The sequence below is a fragment of the Pseudorasbora parva genome, chromosome 13 (assembly GCF_024679245.1).
Source record: "Pseudorasbora parva isolate DD20220531a chromosome 13, ASM2467924v1, whole genome shotgun sequence".
NCBI lineage: Eukaryota > Metazoa > Chordata > Actinopteri > Cypriniformes > Gobionidae > Pseudorasbora > Pseudorasbora parva.
In genome coordinates, this window is record NC_090184.1 from 33,212,073 (window position 1) to 33,229,691 (window position 17,619).

General features: G+C 33.8%; 2 protein-coding genes across 7 annotated transcripts in view; both read left to right on the forward strand.

Annotated features, from left to right (window-relative positions):
• Window positions 1–3,138, forward strand: part of rnf220b (ring finger protein 220b) — a 43,392-nt gene extending 40,254 nt beyond the window's left edge. For all 4 annotated transcript variants that reach the window (XM_067414033.1, XM_067414034.1, XM_067414035.1 and 1 more), the window contains 3 exons: window positions 857–965; window positions 1,621–1,695; window positions 1,836–3,138. In XM_067414033.1, the coding sequence (XP_067270134.1) occupies window positions 857–965; window positions 1,621–1,695; window positions 1,836–1,907 (256 nt within the window). In that variant the 3' untranslated portion in view covers window positions 1,908–3,138. The remainder of the gene's footprint in view (window positions 1–856; window positions 966–1,620; window positions 1,696–1,835) is intronic.
• Window positions 3,139–4,188: 1,050 nt separating this feature from the next.
• Window positions 4,189–15,653, forward strand: guk1b (guanylate kinase 1b). 3 transcript variants are annotated; one of them, XM_067412719.1, is made up of 10 exons: window positions 4,189–4,260; window positions 6,075–6,190; window positions 6,276–6,317; window positions 6,570–6,626; window positions 12,552–12,572; window positions 14,427–14,523; window positions 14,622–14,760; window positions 14,843–14,927; window positions 15,005–15,090; window positions 15,190–15,653. In XM_067412719.1, the coding sequence occupies exons 2-10, from the start codon at window positions 6,079–6,081 to the stop codon at window positions 15,220–15,222; spliced, it is 672 nt and encodes a 223-aa protein (XP_067268820.1). In that variant the 5' UTR covers window positions 4,189–4,260; window positions 6,075–6,078; the 3' UTR covers window positions 15,223–15,653. The 3 variants fall into 3 exon arrangements, with proteins under 3 accessions (XP_067268820.1, XP_067268821.1, XP_067268822.1); XM_067412720.1 differs by lacking the exon at window positions 4,189–4,260 and adding an exon at window positions 4,714–4,903; XM_067412721.1 differs by lacking the exons at window positions 4,189–4,260; window positions 6,570–6,626; window positions 12,552–12,572 and having other exon boundaries at window positions 5,653–6,190.
• The last annotated feature ends 1,966 nt before the right edge of the window (window positions 15,654–17,619 follow it).

The following is a 17,619-nucleotide window of genomic DNA, read 5'->3' on the forward strand; positions in this document are numbered from 1 at the left end:
TTTGTATCTGACTCGTAACCACTATCCAATAGATATTTAGCCTGAGGACGAGGGCAGTTATTTCATATTTCCACCAGACAGCTACAAGAGAAAAACCAACATTCATTATGCTTATATTTGGCGGCTATTACACGAGGCATTTTTGATGGATCACTTAAACCCCCTGCTGTCATAGTTCAATTCCTGAGAGCTGATTAAATGGGGATGCGTTGGCCAGGATGTTCCTACCGGGCATTAGGGGGCTCTGAGCGAGTGTTATTTAATTGTGGGGAAGTGGAAACACTCGAGTGAGGAAGGGTTAGTGAGGCGGGAAGGAGGACCGTTCCTGACAAATGACAGTGCGCCGCGGGGCGCTTGCAGCCCGGCCCTGCATGGACACGCTAATAAAGCAATTACATTGAGACAATGTTTGCACACTGCGTTGACATGTCTGTCCCTCACCTGCTGTGGGAAGTGTCTGCTGCAAGGGGGCGTCTTATGCTGTTTGTGGTAACACTAAAAGTTTTATTTTTGGGATTATATTGTACTTTTATTAGGTCTACAAGTTTTTGTTTTTACTTTAGTCATTCTTTCGTTGTTAAACGAATCAAATTTGGCAACCATTTACTTAAACGTACACGTATGTAGTGTACGCTCTTCATATTTTACTGTTCGATATGCAGATTAAATCTAGAGATGCATACACTTATGTATTACAATGTTGAATATGCTTCCTCATTTAATGATGCAATCTATCTTCTGATTACTGTTCATGTGTAATTTAGAATTCATAACATGTGGCCTTCAGCGACAAAGCCCTCAGCACGCTGTGACTCTCTAATCAATCTCTGATGGATTTGTTCTTTGTTTCGTTTAGCTTATCGGATGACCCCTCCTTCAGTACGCTGGAGGCCTTGAAAACACGGATCAGAGATCTAGAGAAGCAGTTCACACGCGGGGACAGATTCAAGTGTCTTATATGCATGGTAAATTTGAGCTTGCTATTTACACATTCAAAAATCACTAAAAACATAGTAACAACTAAATTGCAAATAATGTTCCTAATTTAATTATATATGTAATTTCAGTAAAAATTGTGAAATAGTGTTACAATTGCAACACTGTTTTCTATTTAAGTATATTTTAAAATTTCATTAATTCCTGTGACAGCAAGGCTTATTTTTTTAGCAGCCCTTAGTGTCATATGATCCTTCAGAAATCATTCATGGTAATTTAGTGCTCAAGAAACTTGTTCTTATTATCAATGTTGAAACCATTGTGCTGCTTACTATTTTTGTGGAAACCGATACTGTCTCTAAGGTCACTTGGTCCATTGATTGAACCCACCCTTTCTGAACAAAAGTATTAATTTATTTTCAAAAGTATTTACTCTTACCGACCCCAAACTTTTAAACAGTAGTTTTAGAGTGTGTGTGTATGTATATTAGAGTATGTATGCATTTACATATATTGTTTTAAATAATAAATGAAAAATATATATTGTTCAGAATTATAACAGTATGTATTGACTCTTTTAATATGCTGAATATATGTATATAAATATATAACGTGAGACTAAGATGATGTAGTTTACATTTGTCTTATCTATGAAATTTTATTGCATAAATATACTTTTTTCAGGACTCTTACACTGTACCTCTGACGTCCATCCAGTGCTGGCATGTCCACTGTGAGGAATGCTGGCTACGCACCCTGGTGAGATAAACAGCAGTGTCGTACTGTACCTAACAAAAGATTTACAGCACAACCACGTAACTTGAACAAATGAACCCTGTGTGTCAGTATCAGTTGTGTTCGATAGTTAAACTGTCTTCATTGGTCCCTCTTTCTCACAGGGAGCAAAGAAACTGTGTCCACAGTGCAACACCATCACCTCACCCGGGGACCTGAGACGAGTGTATTTATGAAGAGTTATAGCTGTCCTTTCATCTGCCTGTTTGCACTCTACTCAAACGGATCACTTTTACTGAGAAGAACCTTTCTGGGACCATGCAAAACTTAGAGAACTTCTTGCCCAAAAGAATCTTTTAAAAAGTCCCTGTCGGAATGCAACCCTGTTACATGAAGACCACTGTGTTCAACTCTTACAAATATTGTGCCGTAACAATATTGTGAGGATGGTAAAACTGATCACAAAAAGTAGTTTTTATGTACAAACCCTTGTTTTTTAAAATATTGTTAAGTTATTCTCATAGAGCAATCTGTCCAATAGTTTTGTGAATGTTTACACTGAAGAACTCTTTTCTAATTTGGATCTAGCAGTTGTTGATATATTCAAAATGGTTGGTAAACGGTTAACATTTGAATCATTCATAAACTGTGTTTTGTGTAGAATGTGCATAAGAGCAATGGATCTTGTACATTTATTTTCCTTAATTATGTAACTGTAATTTAATGGTGAATGGGATATTTTTAAGATAAATTATAATTTCAGCTGATACACGTGATATAGTGTAATTGTTTATTTCATGTATTTTAAAAAAACATTTCATGCAATTTTGATCTCCTTATCCCAAGCATGTATAAAATCTTAAAGACAAGACACTGAATATGATGCAAAATTACAAAGCCATTCTCACGAGGTTTGTAAGTTCAAAAAAGTGCTGATATTATCAAACCGTTAACATGCATAAATAAAAAATAATTTTTACTACAAGGTTCGCCACAGCTATCTTGACTCAAGGTAGTTCCCTAGGTATATTTTCAACATTTTATGCTCTTGTACCTCAACTTTATCTAAGATGCTGTGTAGATGTAATTGTCTACATTCTTGTAATGAATTACATTGATATTTGCATTGATATATATCATACTGTATCTACAGCAATCAAGGAGCTGCCCTCCCTTAGTAGCAGTTGAGATGATTCTTAATGGAGTATATGGACGTTGAGGTTGATCTCTGCTTAGCCTTCACTCCTCTCAGCTGCCAAGCAGAATAAAGGTCTCCTGACACTACTACATTAGGATCAAAACTAACAAAAAAAAAAGAGTTCCCTTTGTGGTATTTAGCAATAGTTTTGTTACTATCTAGACTCTAGTCAAGTTACAAGATGCAGGTAACTGAAAGATCGTAAAGCACTTTTTAATAGAACTGAAATAGAATGAAACACAAAACCAGCTTTGTTTTATGATTATGTATTTTGTATAAACTCATCTGTTTTTCATTGACAAAAAAATCAATAAACTAAAGTTATTGTCTTACAAATGTCATTGCTGTGCCCTAAAATGGATTTCCTCTTGCATTTAAGTCTATATTTATCGCATGACATGTATCTTACCATCTGGCTAGTTCATTATAGGCATTGTTAAAGATACCTTTAATGAATGACCTCATAAAAGGATGTCTGAGGTTGATGTCCTGACATATCTCTAATTAGCAGTGGCCTATACGGACACTCGTCTGTGTGGATTTAGGTTAGCAATGGATTATCCCAGCCATGTGTCTAATGCAAAGGAAGTTACCTTCTGCACCTCTCCTATTTTACCTCAAAAGACATAAAATAAATAATAAAAATAATAATATGGGATATTTACAACTTTATATGACTGTCAACTGTGAGAGTCTTTTCAGTTCATTTCTAGGATTGAGCTATCCATAAAATCAGGTTTACTTAAAATACTTAAACAATATTTTAGTTGTCCATGCATTGTATTATATTATGGATCATTTTATATCAATATCTATATATTTTTTATAATTTACTTTTCTTTTTTTTTCTTTGATCAGAACTCAAATAAATTCAATGGTTGGTGAATTTCAGTTTTAAAAATCTATATGGTCTTGAAAATATAGGCACACTTTAAATATTCTTTATCACTTTTATGGCATAATTTCTACTTTTTTATATCATTTAATTTTATATTCAAATATTTATATAAAATTATTTGAGTTTTGTGTTATGTATTGCAATATATTAGTTATAGGGAAGACTGGGGTAGTTTTTATTCACAGTATAGTCTGTTTTATATTTCTCAGGCTGTGTTAATATAGACAGACACAGGATTTGACAAAACGCTTTTGAACATTTTCACCATTATTGCTCAGGGTGAACAAGTGATCACTAAACTATTAAAGGCTTTCAAAGTTTAGTATGATTAATCATTGTCATAACAACAGATACAAGACCTGCGATGTGATTGGCTAAGAGTCAGCGGAGGAGGTGGTAATTGTAGCTGGCAGTAAGCTGTGGCAGTTAGTCAGTTAGAAACACACACACACTTACATAGGCACTTCACCACCATCTGAACTGCACAGACAAGGTAAGGGCTTTCTTTTTTTTCTGGTGTTCAAAATGTAAAGGTAAAAAATGTATTGTTTATTGTGACTTAAATTAAGGTAAAACTGCCTCATGGTAAAAAGGCTTGGTATGCATGAAATATGATTAATCTGAAAATCAATACTTATTTTGTAGTATTTGTATTTTTTTCTTTCAATTTAAAAAAATTTAAAGTATATTAATTTGTTTTTAATTTAAATTTTATATATATATATATATATATATATATATATATATATATATATATATATATATATATATATATATATATATATAATCATACATTAATGGTGAATTTTAGTTATAAAATAACTTTTTTTATATTGCCTTGAAAATATATGCAAACTTGTGTGCTTGAGACTCAAACATGCAGTAGCCAAAATATGACATCATCTCAATGAGATCCGTAGGGATATTTGATAGAGTACACAGAAAGCAGTCAACATGAGAACCGCTAGGAGACAACTGTATGTTTATTTAGTGTTTTCCCAGATCACATTCTCTGTCCAGTTGGTTTGTCTAGTCTCCTGCAGGGTCCCTAAAAATGGACCGGACATGATTCCAGACAGACATCATAGAAAACATTAAGAGAGGCATCAGGTCACTGGGCCTTTGGCTTATGCTGGGTAATCCTCTTCATTGGCCTAACCTGACTTCATTAAGACATTTTCATGGTACTTTACATGAACATGTAAATCAGTGTAAATGCTTTGCTAAATTGCATTAAAGAGACATTATACAAAAAAACTAATAAAAATAAACGTTTTAAGCCACCCAGAACATCAACACATTTGATATTTTAAGTTATTTTAAAAGTTCCATGCTTCTATTCTGTTTTATAAACAATGCAAAAAAGTATATATATATATATATATATATATATATATATATATATATATATATATATATATATATATATATATATATATATATTAGAATTTTTCATAGTAAGAAAATTTGGAAATGGTCTTGTTCTGTTTTAGTTCTTCATGTATCCTGTTCTCCATTACAAGTCCCAGTCCACAGACCTCAAAACAGAATCACTAATCACCCGGATCAGTGGATTAGTTCCTGAGCTTCTCTGTTGGAGAGACGCAGCCGTGCAATAGGCTCAGTGTCTGTCCATGTCAGCTTCTCTAGCTTTTAGCTCTCTCTCTCTCTCTCTCTCTCTCTCTCTCTCTCTCTCTCTCTCTCTCTCTCTCTCTCTCTCTCTCTCTCTCTCTCTCTCTCTCTATATATATATATATATATATATATATATATATATATATATCTATCTATCTATCTATCTGCTGGACACCAAGACAAAAGCTTCCTGCTTGACCTAATCTGTGTTCAAATCTTTTTTTTTAATCTTTTTTTTATATATATAATTTAAGAAGTATACTCTTAAATGCATATTTATAGCATTTAATGTCAGAATGTAGCATGCTACAATTTTTATTTTTTATTTTGATAGTTTCATTGTCGCATGTACAGCACACAATTCTCATTGCAAATTGAACTGCTTGGTAGAGACAGATGGATTTACGCTGAAATACTTTAGAGTCTGATTAAACAAATGGCTTTTGTCAAAAGATTGTCACCTCAGTTGTAAAATTTGATATGCCTTTGTATTTTGCTGTCATGTTCATGCAATATTGCTAACATTTGTATTATACATTTACATATAAATTTCCATTTAATTACGCAACCATTCATAAGTTTGGGGCTGGTACGATTTTATATTTTATTTATTTCTGAAGAATTAATACTTACATTCAAAAGTCACATGCACTTGTTTTGATTCTCTGGCAGAGAAATGTCAGGACCCAGGCCTGTAGTTCTGAGCGGTCCATCAGGAGCTGGGAAAAGCACCCTGTTGAAGAGACTCATGAAGGAATATGAAGGGGTTTTTGGATTCAGTGTCTCTCGTATGTATTACACATCATTGCCTTTAGACATCATTTTAAGAATTCTAAATGAATTGTTTGATAAATTCATTTCCTTTTTTTGCAGACACCACCAGAAATCCTCGGCCAGGAGAGGAAGATGGAAAAGGTAGGGAAGGATTTCCCCTTCACTAGTATAATAATCGAAAGGCTTGCTTTATCAGTGAAACAAAAAGGCTTTCCCCCTACATTCTCATTCAATTCGAAAGGTCCTCTACCCAAAACTGTCTTACTCACACCCCTTTGCTGCTTCTTACTCCCAAGTGAACTGTTTAGAATCATTTCCAACAATATCGCCACATTTCACAGGGGTAAATTTCTCTTTTTATTCCCCAATGTGCCTTTGTTGTTTTCTCTATAGGGCTGAATTGTCTCCCAATGCTTCTGGGGGCAACATTACTTCCTGTAGCAGACATCCTACCCTTGTGAAAAAAAAGTGCACTTTAGTGTACTTTTATAAAGTGTACTTATTACACAGATAATATACTTATACTAAATACACTTAATTGTGCAATTAAATGCAATGTTTTCGGTGTACTTAACACACATTATATGTAATTGATTTCAAATTTATCACATATTAAGTTGAAATAAAATACAATAAGTTGCAATTAAGAGTGATTTTTTGGAACAACTTAAGTGGTACTTAAATACAACTTTATTTGTACTTTCATAATCACTTCTAGTGTATTAAAATTGTAATTAAAGTGCACTGCTCAATGTACTGACAAGCAATTAATGTGAACTAAAACATACTTTAATGTCAGCTAAAAATACACTTAAGTGTGAATTAAATGCAATGTTTTCGGTGTACTTAACACACATTATATGTAATTGATTTCAAATTTATCACATATTTAGTTGAAATAAAATACAATAAGTTGCAATTAAGAGTGATTTTTTGGAACAACTTAAGTGGTACTTAAATACAACTTTATATGTACTTTCATAATCACTTCTAGTGTATTAAAATTGTAATTAAAGTGCACTGCTCAATGTACTGACATCCATTCTACTGTCTTAAAAACAAGCAATTAATATGAACTAAAATATACCTTAACGTAATTTACATGTACACTCTAATATAATGAAATACATTCATAATTACATTTTTCAAATAATACAGCTGCAATTTCGTATAATAAACACATCCAAATTTAAATCCTCTACATTTATTGACAAAACAATCTGTAAAACAAATATACAAAAAAAACTTTTTTTTTGATGCCCAAGAAAAACCCAAAAAACTATTTACACAAACACAAATTCATTTAGAAAGAGTCTGGAGGACAATGAGGATTATATGCAATTATATGTAATTATATGCATTATTATATATCTCCCTCATTCAAAGGTACCTAAATCTACCCGTCACAGAAAAGTACCTCACACAACAGATGAATAAATACAAACAAATGGAAAGAAAAGAATCGTTTCATGTACAACACTAAGATTCAAAACTTTGGGTAACGTTTAATTAGTTAACTACTTAATTTAACATGAACTTAGAATGAATAATAATATAAACATTTATTTATCTTAGTTAATGTTAATTTTAACATTTACTAATTAGGGGTGTAACGGCACATGTATTCATACCGAACCGGTTCGGTAAAGGACTTCCGGTACAGTGCACGTGTGTACCGAGCGGTACGAATGCAATCTTTAACAGTTAACAGACGGCTTGATTAAAGAGTGGAACACACTTCAATACAAGTTTCCATAAGAACATATGTATTCTGTCAATTTTATCATTAAATTCAAGTGATGCCATATTGATGCTCTTTAATGTGACATGACAGATCACTGTAAAGACACCAGTTCAAGCAGCAACGCGGCACGAGTGAATGTGATCACCTTGTCATAGTCAAAGAATAAACATGAATTAACATCAGAAGGTATGGATTAAGGATACATTACAACTTACTAAAACGTATCACATTGTGTAATCGTTCAGTGTTTCAACAGCAGAAAGATGTCGATAAAACACGAGAGAGATGAACTCTTTCACTAAATGTATGCATTATATTAGCCTATATATTCATCATATTCTACTTAACCTGAAAACCTGAAAAAAATCTAACCTATAATTAGATTTATAAGTTAATGCAAAAACGGTCTTATGAGAAGTTTACACGTTTGCATACAATGCGAGTGCAAGTAAGGCCTCCCTATATAGTCCACACTATACAGCATTCTTTGTCGTTTGATTAATCAGAAACAACAAGGCAATTATATATTACATTCTGAATCAAATTATAATCTTTATGTGTGCCCTTTGTTAGAGTTAAGCTTGGTGAAACATCCTTCAGATATGTCGCAGCCTCAGATTGGAATTTGCTCCAGACTGAGTTGAAGCTAAAAGATCTGGTGACATTTAGTCATTTTGAGAGTAAATTAATGGTGTGTAATTGTTTTTGACTGGTTGTATGTTTTTTATGTGACTTTTTATGTATAACTGTACATGCAAACAGAGCTGCCTATCTTGGCCAGGACAGGACATTTTAATCTCAGTGAGTTTTTCTCCTGGTTAAATAAAGGTAATAATAATAATAATTAGTAGAGATATTTTTTATATTATATTTTTAATTCTTTAAGAAACCTTTAGTTTAGGACAATTACAATGTGTTCAGTAAACCAAAAAAAAAAAAAAAAAAAGCATTTTTATATTTAGTGTTCCTCCCCGAACTGTCAGCTTTGTGTACTGTTACACCCCTATTATTAATGCAATCTTAAAATCAAAAGTTGGATATATGTTAATTATTTAATGCATTGTTAACTTGCATGAACAATGACTATAAATTTAATTAACTAGCTTTTAACTATAATTTATTAAGCAAGGTCAACAACTATTAATAAACACTGTAAAAAATTAAATAAAATAAATAAATAAAAAGAAATCACTGTTAGATCATGTTGGCCAATACATTAAATAACGTTAACAAATTAGATCTTATTGTAAAGTGTTACTAAACTTATAAGCTCTTAAAAGCTCTTTGCTTTACTAGCACCAAAATTAGGACCAAAAGGTTTATTCTAAAATCTTATTCCAGCATTACAGTGAAAGAAAAAGAAAAAGAAAAAAAAAAGAACTCCAAAGGCACACAAAATTGTTTGTCACCAACTATTTTCAAGTTGTTTGGAAAGTGCTGTTTATGTCAATGTCCCAGAAGCTCTCCATCAGTAGGAAACTGGTGCACCATCTCTCCACAGTAGATGTGAATGGACATGTTCCAAAGAGGCAGGAAAGCAAAAAAATATATACCTTGAGGAAAGAAAAAGAAAATGCAAAGAAAAAACTTGTTTATAAAACAGATCTATCCATTATTATAATTGGCTCAATTAAATTAAAACGATAGATGTACAGTTGTGCTCCAAAGTTTATATTCACACAGCAGTATCTGTATGAAAAAAAGAAGAAAAAAAAAGAAATCATAAAAATGAGCATGTTGTCTCTTTTTTATCTAGTACTGCCCTGATGAAGCAGTTTATTCTGCATGGTGTGTGTACGCTTTTGACCACAACTGCATCCCCTATGTGATGAATTACCTCAGTCGTCAGGGTAGAATGATTGGAGAGGTTCCTTCACGTATCCCACTGAGCACATCATCTTCACTGACACTGGACTTTAAAAATAGAGAACATTTTAATAATGGTTTTTATTCCTACTTTACAGGGAATTAAACATAACTTAAATATAGATAAATAACCCAAGACCAATGTAAATTGAGAAAAGTATTCTTGCATTTTTCCTCATCTTGCCTTGCGAGTTTCAGCTCACCTCGCACCATCTCCATGAAGGATGTTCCTGCATTTACCACCCCTGGAACAGCAATGCTGCGGCTCCATTCCTTTGGGTGTGTGGCCTGTAAAATATATAATGATTAGGGGATCTGTAAATGCACAAGTGGGAATGTATTACTTACAAATGGACAAGATACAAAGCATTTAAAAGCGAAAGACTTGATAGCAATGTTTTAGCTTGTGTGATCAGTGTCATGGCTGGGCATAAATTCATAATTAACATTAACTTGACCTCATCAAGATGGCTCTGTGATTCCACACAGCTTGCACTGGATCTCCAATAACACATCTGTATTGATCCTACAAAATAAAAAATAAAATAATATAAGCACAAAATATTAAAAACACAAATAGTACTTTAACATCTTACTCTCCAAATGCAAAAAGAAAAGAACATATTAAAATCATTATTTCATTACTGGTTGTTATAAGTTAATATATGGAATACATGTATAAAACGTTAAATGTCTTCTGTCCATTTAAAAAGTAGGAGTTTGATTAAAATATTGTATTTACAGCAGACAAATTCATTGAACATGCCCACACCGGCGATCACATTCCGATTTAAGAAATTATTATAATGCAATCTTAGATACATGAATATGAATAATACAATCTTAGATACATAGGAAACATGATTAACGTTAAGCACCTCCCGAGTCCATAGTGCGTCTATCCTATCTGCGATTAAACTAAATAACTGCACCGTAATAGAGAGCTACCATGTTACGATGAAAATGTAAAATCAAGAGAGCTTATATCAAAATATACTTACTTGACTCGTTATTTGTAGCATATAACGTCTCATCTGTAATGATCCAAACGGTTCGCTCCTCTGTTGTCTGTTGTCCTTCAGCTTCATTACGCATCGCGATGACGCAAACATGGCAGACCGCGCATTTTTCAAAATCATGACGTAGTATTTTTGGCGCATGCGCATTGAAATATTAAGTATAAATATAAAATAAGATATTTCGTGCATTAAATGTTGATTATAAATGACGTATTAATTATCCCTTTCTCTTCAGGTTGTTCTAACACACTGTGTAGTTGGACTGTATTTCAGAGAACTTGACTCATTCACCTAACTAAAAGTCAATCATGTTTACAGTGAGTCTGATTAAAATGAAATGTAGCCTATTTTAACTGAATTTTAATGCAAATTAATTTGGTTTAGATTTGTTCAACTTTTTCTTGCAATTAATGCAATTAAATGTGTGTTTAATCGCCATACAACAACATAATATTTAAAGTAGGTTATTCTGTACACAGATGTAAAGTAGCCTACAGTAAATTAGACAACTCCTCTCATAAAGATTGACAATGTCAAATTATGTAGAAAACTGACACTTGTAGTTGAGTTCATATGAGCTAGTTATAACATTTCAACAGTATGTTGTACTGGAGTGTAAGCGAGTGAAATTTTGAAGAAAAATAAATTAACCAATGTAAATTTGGACAACTCATTTTTTTTTTTAAATCATTTATTTTCCATGTGCTTTGTCATTAGTAAAATAAGTGCACTTTATGAAACAAACTCATAATTAAAATGGTTTAAGTAAATTTAGGTGTAGACATTATTACAAGGTGCATTTTTAAAAAGTGCACTTAAGTGTGTTTATAAATATTGTCATACAAGTGTACTTTCTGTAAGTGAAAATTAATTAGATATTATTACAAAGCGCACTTATTAAAAGTGCACTAAAGTGGGTTTGTAAATATTGTCATGAAAGTGTACTTTTTTAAAGTACAAATTAATTGTATATTATTACAAAGTGCACTTATTATAATGTACTAAAGTGTGTTTATAAATATTGTCATGAAAGTGTACTTTTTAAAGTACAAATTAATTAGATATTATTATAAAGTGCACTTATTAAAAGTGCACTAAAGTGTGTCTATAAATATTGTCATGAAAGTGTACTTTTTTAAAGTACAAATTAATTATATATTATTACAAAGTGCAGTTATTATAAGTGTACTAAAGTGTGTTTATAAATATTGTCATGAAAGTGTACTTTTTAAAGTACAAATTAATTAGATATTATTTTAAAGTGCACTTATTAAATGTGCACTAAAGTGTGTTTATAAATATTGTCATGAAAGTGTACTTTTTTAAAGTACAAATTAATTAGATATTATTTTAAAGTGCACTTATTAAAAGTGCACTAAAGTGTGTTTATAAATATCGTCATGAAAGTGTACTTTTTTAAAGTACAAATTAATTAGATATTATTATAAAGTGCACTTATTAAATGTGCACTAAAGTGTGTTTATAAATATCGTCATGAAAGTGTACTTTTTAAAAATACAAATTAATTCGATATTATTACAAAGTGAATTTTAAAAAAGTGTACTTAAATGTGTTTAGAAATATTGTCATTAAAGTGTATTCTCTTTAAGTACACTTAAGTGGCACTTAATTTTAATTATATCATATTATCTACAAGTGCAGTTTTAAAAAAATATACTTTAAATATATTAAGTGCACAAAAAATACACTTTCAATACAATTAAGCACACTTCTTTTTCACAAGGGTATCCTCTGAGACATCTGAAGGTGTAGATTTGGTTTGCATTATTGGTCGTAATTGGTTATCACTCACATTATTCATGTAATGAGAGAGTAATGGGGGTTACTTTCATCTTTCTCAAATCTAAAACTTTGGATGCCAATTACATTTTAAGCCATATTGACAGCTATGATTGTTAAAATCACACGCATGCCAGTGTGCACTTTGGAGTAATAGGCCTTTGAAAATAGCCCCCTGTGTTCCCTAGTGGTTTTCCTCCATGCTATGTGAACTAGTATGACATCACTTCCCCACATACCCAGAGACAAATCATTAGCATCACAACAGAACCTTAAAATATATTTTTTGGGGGGGAGGGATTCAACAATTAGAATTGGTAACCTGGAAAAAAAATATACGAAAAAAAAAAAAGTTAACTGGTAACTTGAGCCAAATCTACTTATTTATTTGTATACAGATAACTTCCCCAGCTATCAGAGAACATTCTAAGAACTCGTTGGCTAATGCTATGGCATGTTTCTCTCTCAAGTTATGAACAAAAAGTGTTCCAACGTAATAGAATACTTGGTCAAAGTTATCTGGTCTTTTATATAATGTTCTCAAAACATCATCACAAAACATTTATTCAACATTATCACCCTTAAAAATAAACGTTCTTTGGCAGGGTGTAGCCTATGGTTCCATGAAAAAACTTTAATATCCAAATAACCTTTCCATTGCACAAAAGGTTCTTTTGTAGCACAGAACGGTTCTTTAGAATATAAAATGCTTAGAAAAAAATGGTTCTTTAAAGAACCTTTCACAAAACGGTTCTTCGGGGGAACTAAAAATGTTTTTTTTTCTATATGGCATCGCCCTAAAAAAAACTCTTTCGGTTCTTCCTGGCACCTTTATTTTTAAGGGTTTTCATGGAAGCGTTACTTTCTGAAACATTAGTTGGACTATCATCCAACATTCATGTTACTAGGCCTACTTGATCATGTTCATTAAAAGGAACGTGTTCCCATGTTTGCAATAATGGAATGTCTCTCGCATAACCAAGAAAAAAGAGAAAACAACCTGAATGCGCAGAGAACATTTAAGTAACGTTTTCATAACTTAATATGAACATTAGCAGAACGTTCTTATGCCTCTGTTAGCTGGGTCAAAGGATAGTTGAAAAATTGCTTAATTAAAAAATATATTTTGTTTGAGTCCTTAAGGTGGAGCAGATAACATAGCCTAGCCCTAGTCCTATGCTTGATATAAGATTTTTGCTAACTTCATTGTTTTGTAATTCTTAAAATGTTTTTTTTCACAGACATATGTTGTTGTGCTAATGGACATTGCAGTGCTGCCATGGATGATGTCAGTGTTTTGCCCTCCTGTAGCTGTGAATTGTTTGCCTTGTGTTGTCTGCAGACCCATTACCGTCCCGCTTTAGATCCCGTCTGATGTGATGTAGTGGAGTTAAACCATCAGAATGGTATGAATCCAGCAACATGCAACACTGGAGGACTATGTGGGAAACTATTATTGTATTTTAGAAGTTATACTCCCAGCATTCAAGATCATTCGAACGGAAATTCTGAGATAATCATTTGGCGCCCCCTGCTGACCAAAATAGAATTTTGACGTTTAGCTGAGAAAATAATTTCGAATTGACACCTTTAAATAAATACTTCACCCAAAAATGAAAATTCTGTTATCACTTATTCACCCGAAAGTTATTTCTTCCATATATGTATGTTAATAGTTTGCTAGTATCTTAATATGTTTAGAATATGTCAAATAAACACGCTTTCAGGTAACTAGAAACAGACCGACTGAAGTAGGCTATTAACAGTTATCATTTGGTTGGTTTTAGAATTAACCTTCATTTATTTCTGTCCTCAACCCAGATTACCACTTTGTCACCAGAGAGAGTATGCAAGAGGGAATTGACAAGGGCGAGTTCATCGAGAATGCAGAGTTTTCTGGGAATATGTATGGAACCAGGTACATTTTATCTCAGGAAAGGCATCTGGCATCTAATCCTTGTGTTGTTCATAGAAACAAAAATATATATTGTTCATCAAATGTACTGTCATTTGTAGCAAATCATCCATAGAGGACGTTCAGGCACAAAACCTCATCTGCATCTTGGATGTTGACATACAAGGAGTTAAAAATATCAAGAAGACTGATCTAAACCCAATTTATATCTCAATTCAGCCACCTTCAATGGAGATTTTGGTGAGTTGATAAAAGGTCTCAGTTTTATAAAGCTTTTAAATTGTTGGAAAATACAGATGGTTTAGAGTATATTTTTGCACAGGAAAAGCGTCTGAGGGACAGACAAACAGAGACAGAGGACAGTCTACAGAAGCGTTTAGAGGCTGCAAGAATGGACATGGAGCTCAGTAAGGGATACTCTCAGTAAGTCAGCTGTGCTTGAGAAAAGGCCTTTATTCTTCCCTTGTCGTTTTCTCCTCTGCAGGTAAGGAACCTGGAGTTTTTGATATTGTAATCATTAATGATGACCTGGAAGAAGCCTATGAGAAACTCAAAAGTGTTCTTGTTGAGGTAAAACAAATACATCTCCATAAAAAGATTGTGTTGACATGCATCGCTTTTATTCATTTAATAAATAAAAACCAACGAGTTGTTGTTTTTTTCCAACAGGAAATTCAAAAGGTGCAAGATGCCCAGAAATAGGAAAGACGGCACTTTTGTACCTTTTTGCCCGACAACACAGGACATGAAGCCTTTTTTCCAGCCTTGTACGGTGCAATTATAGTGTTTGTTCTCATGTTTTAACTCGATTCCCCTAAAGGGTTAAACATCTCAGTGTCAGTTGAGGACTACTCTCTATAAACTCTTTCAAGAGCATTTGCACCTTGAATAATGAAGGGAGAAAACTGTATAGTAACCCACGATGAGTTGAGTAAACATATTGATGGCAATAGTTTGTTTATCATCAGGATGTTTGTTCTTTAATAGAGAAATGGTTGTTTTTCAATATTTGTGATCTTTGTAGAGAGCTAAGCGACAGTATGTTTGATTCTCAGGTAACAGCTTTAAATAGCCTACTCAGTCGCATTGTTAGTTTGAGTTGCACCTGTTTATAAATTTGTGTTGAGTTTTTGGTCTAGCTAAAATAAAATGTAATAAAATAAAACCAAAACTCTTCTTCTTTTTCTTTCGGCTGTTCCCTTCAGGGGTCGCCACAGCGAATCATCTGCCTCCATCCAGTCCTATCCTCTTCTCTCAGACCAACTACCTTCATGTCATCCTTCACTACATCCATAAACCTCCTCTTTGGTCTTCCTCTTGGCCTGGCAACTCTAACCTCAGCATCCTTTTACCGATGTATTCACTCTCCCTCCTCTGAACATGTCCAAACCATCTCAGCCTGGCCTCTCTAACTTTGTCTCCAAAACATCTCACATGTGCTGTCCCTCTGATGTACTCATTCCTGATCCTATCCATCCTCGTCCCTCCCAAAGAGAACCTCAACATCTTCAGCTCTGCTACCTCTCTAGCTCTTCCACACTTTCCACACTCCCCATTGCACTGGACTGTTGACCCTAAGTACTTAAAATCCTGCACCTTCTTTACCTCTTCTCCCTGTAACCTCACTGTTCCACTTGGTTCTCTCTCATTCACACACATGAATTCTGTCTTGCTGCGACTAACCTTCATTCCTCTTCTCTCCAGAGCAAACCTCCACCCAGACTTTCCTCCACTGACTCCCTGCTCTCACTACAGATCACAATGTCATCCGCAAACATCATAGTCCATCGAGATTCATGTCTCCATTCCTCCCTGAAAACCACACAGCACTCTTCCTTTTCCAACTTCCACCACTTTGTCTTCTGTTTTGCCTTTACTCTCTTCATCTTCCTCACCAGCAGAGTCATCTTACACACCACCATCCTATGTCTAGCTACATTCTCACCACTACTTTACAATCGCTAATTTCCATCAGATTACAGTGTCTACATAAGATATAGTCCATTTGTGTGCTCCTATCACAACTCTTATATGTCACCCTGTGTTTCTGTTTCTTCAGAAAGTATGTGTTCACCACAGCCATCTCCATACTTTTAGCAAGGTCTACCAACCTCTGTCCTTCTGGGTTCCTTTCCTGAAGACCAAACCTTTCCATCACTTCCTCATCCCCACTATTCCCTTCCCCAACATGTCCATTCAAATCTGCCCCTATCACTACCCTCTCACCTCTGGGAACAGTCTGCATCACTTCCTCCAACTCGCTCCAGAATCTGTCTTTCTCTTCTTGCTTACAACCTACTTGTGGAGCATAGGCACTAACAATATTCAACATCATACCTTCAATGCAGCTTCAGACTCATCAACCTATCTGACATTCTCTTTACCTCCAGAACATTCTTCACAAACTCCCCCTTCAGGATCACTCCAATTTCGTTTTTCTTCCTGCCCACACCAGAATAAAACAGTTTAAACCCTGCTCCAATGCTTCTAGCCCGGCTCCCTTTCCACCTGGTCACACAGAATGTCAAATTCCCTCCTCTGCATCATATCTACCAGTCATTGTACCAACATTCAAAGTCCCTACTTTCAGTCCTGAACTCCTTTCCTCTTCTCTCTCTGCCTATGGACACGCTTTCCTCCTCTAACACACTTTCCTCCTCTCCTTCTTTGACTAACAGTATTAATTTTCACCGGTGCCCTGCAGGTCAACGTCACTGATGGCGGTCGTTGTTAACTTGGGCAAAACTGATCCAGTATGGATTCAAAGTCATATTCGTGATTCACATAATGAATTTGGCGAAAAAAATTACGTTGGATGCCCTTCCTGACACAACCCTATATTTATCCGGGTTTGGGACCGGAACAAAAGTTACACTGGTGTGTGACCTCCTGTGGCTAGATTAAAAAAATAAAAATATCCAAAACTATTTAGCCATTATCTTTTTTTCTAATGATCGGTTCCCTTCTAATTAATCTCATGTAAAAGAGAAAGAAGAAGTAAAGTAAATAATCTCTTCATTGATTCTGTTATAAATAAATGCAGTCCAACATTAATGCATCACATTTTCATACCTTATTTATTTATTTATTTATTTATTT

Coding starts and splice junctions, on each gene's coding strand:
- guk1b (XM_067412719.1), top strand. CDS start 6,079: ATGTCAGGACCCAGGCCTGTAGTTCTGAGCGGTCCATCAGGAGCTGGG. Junction 14,928..15,004: donor AAGAATGGACATGGAGCTCA/GTAAGGGATACT, acceptor TCTCCTCTGCAG/GTAAGGAACCTGGAGTTTTT. Junction 15,091..15,189: donor TCAAAAGTGTTCTTGTTGAG/GTAAAACAAATA, acceptor TTTTTCCAACAG/GAAATTCAAAAGGTGCAAGA.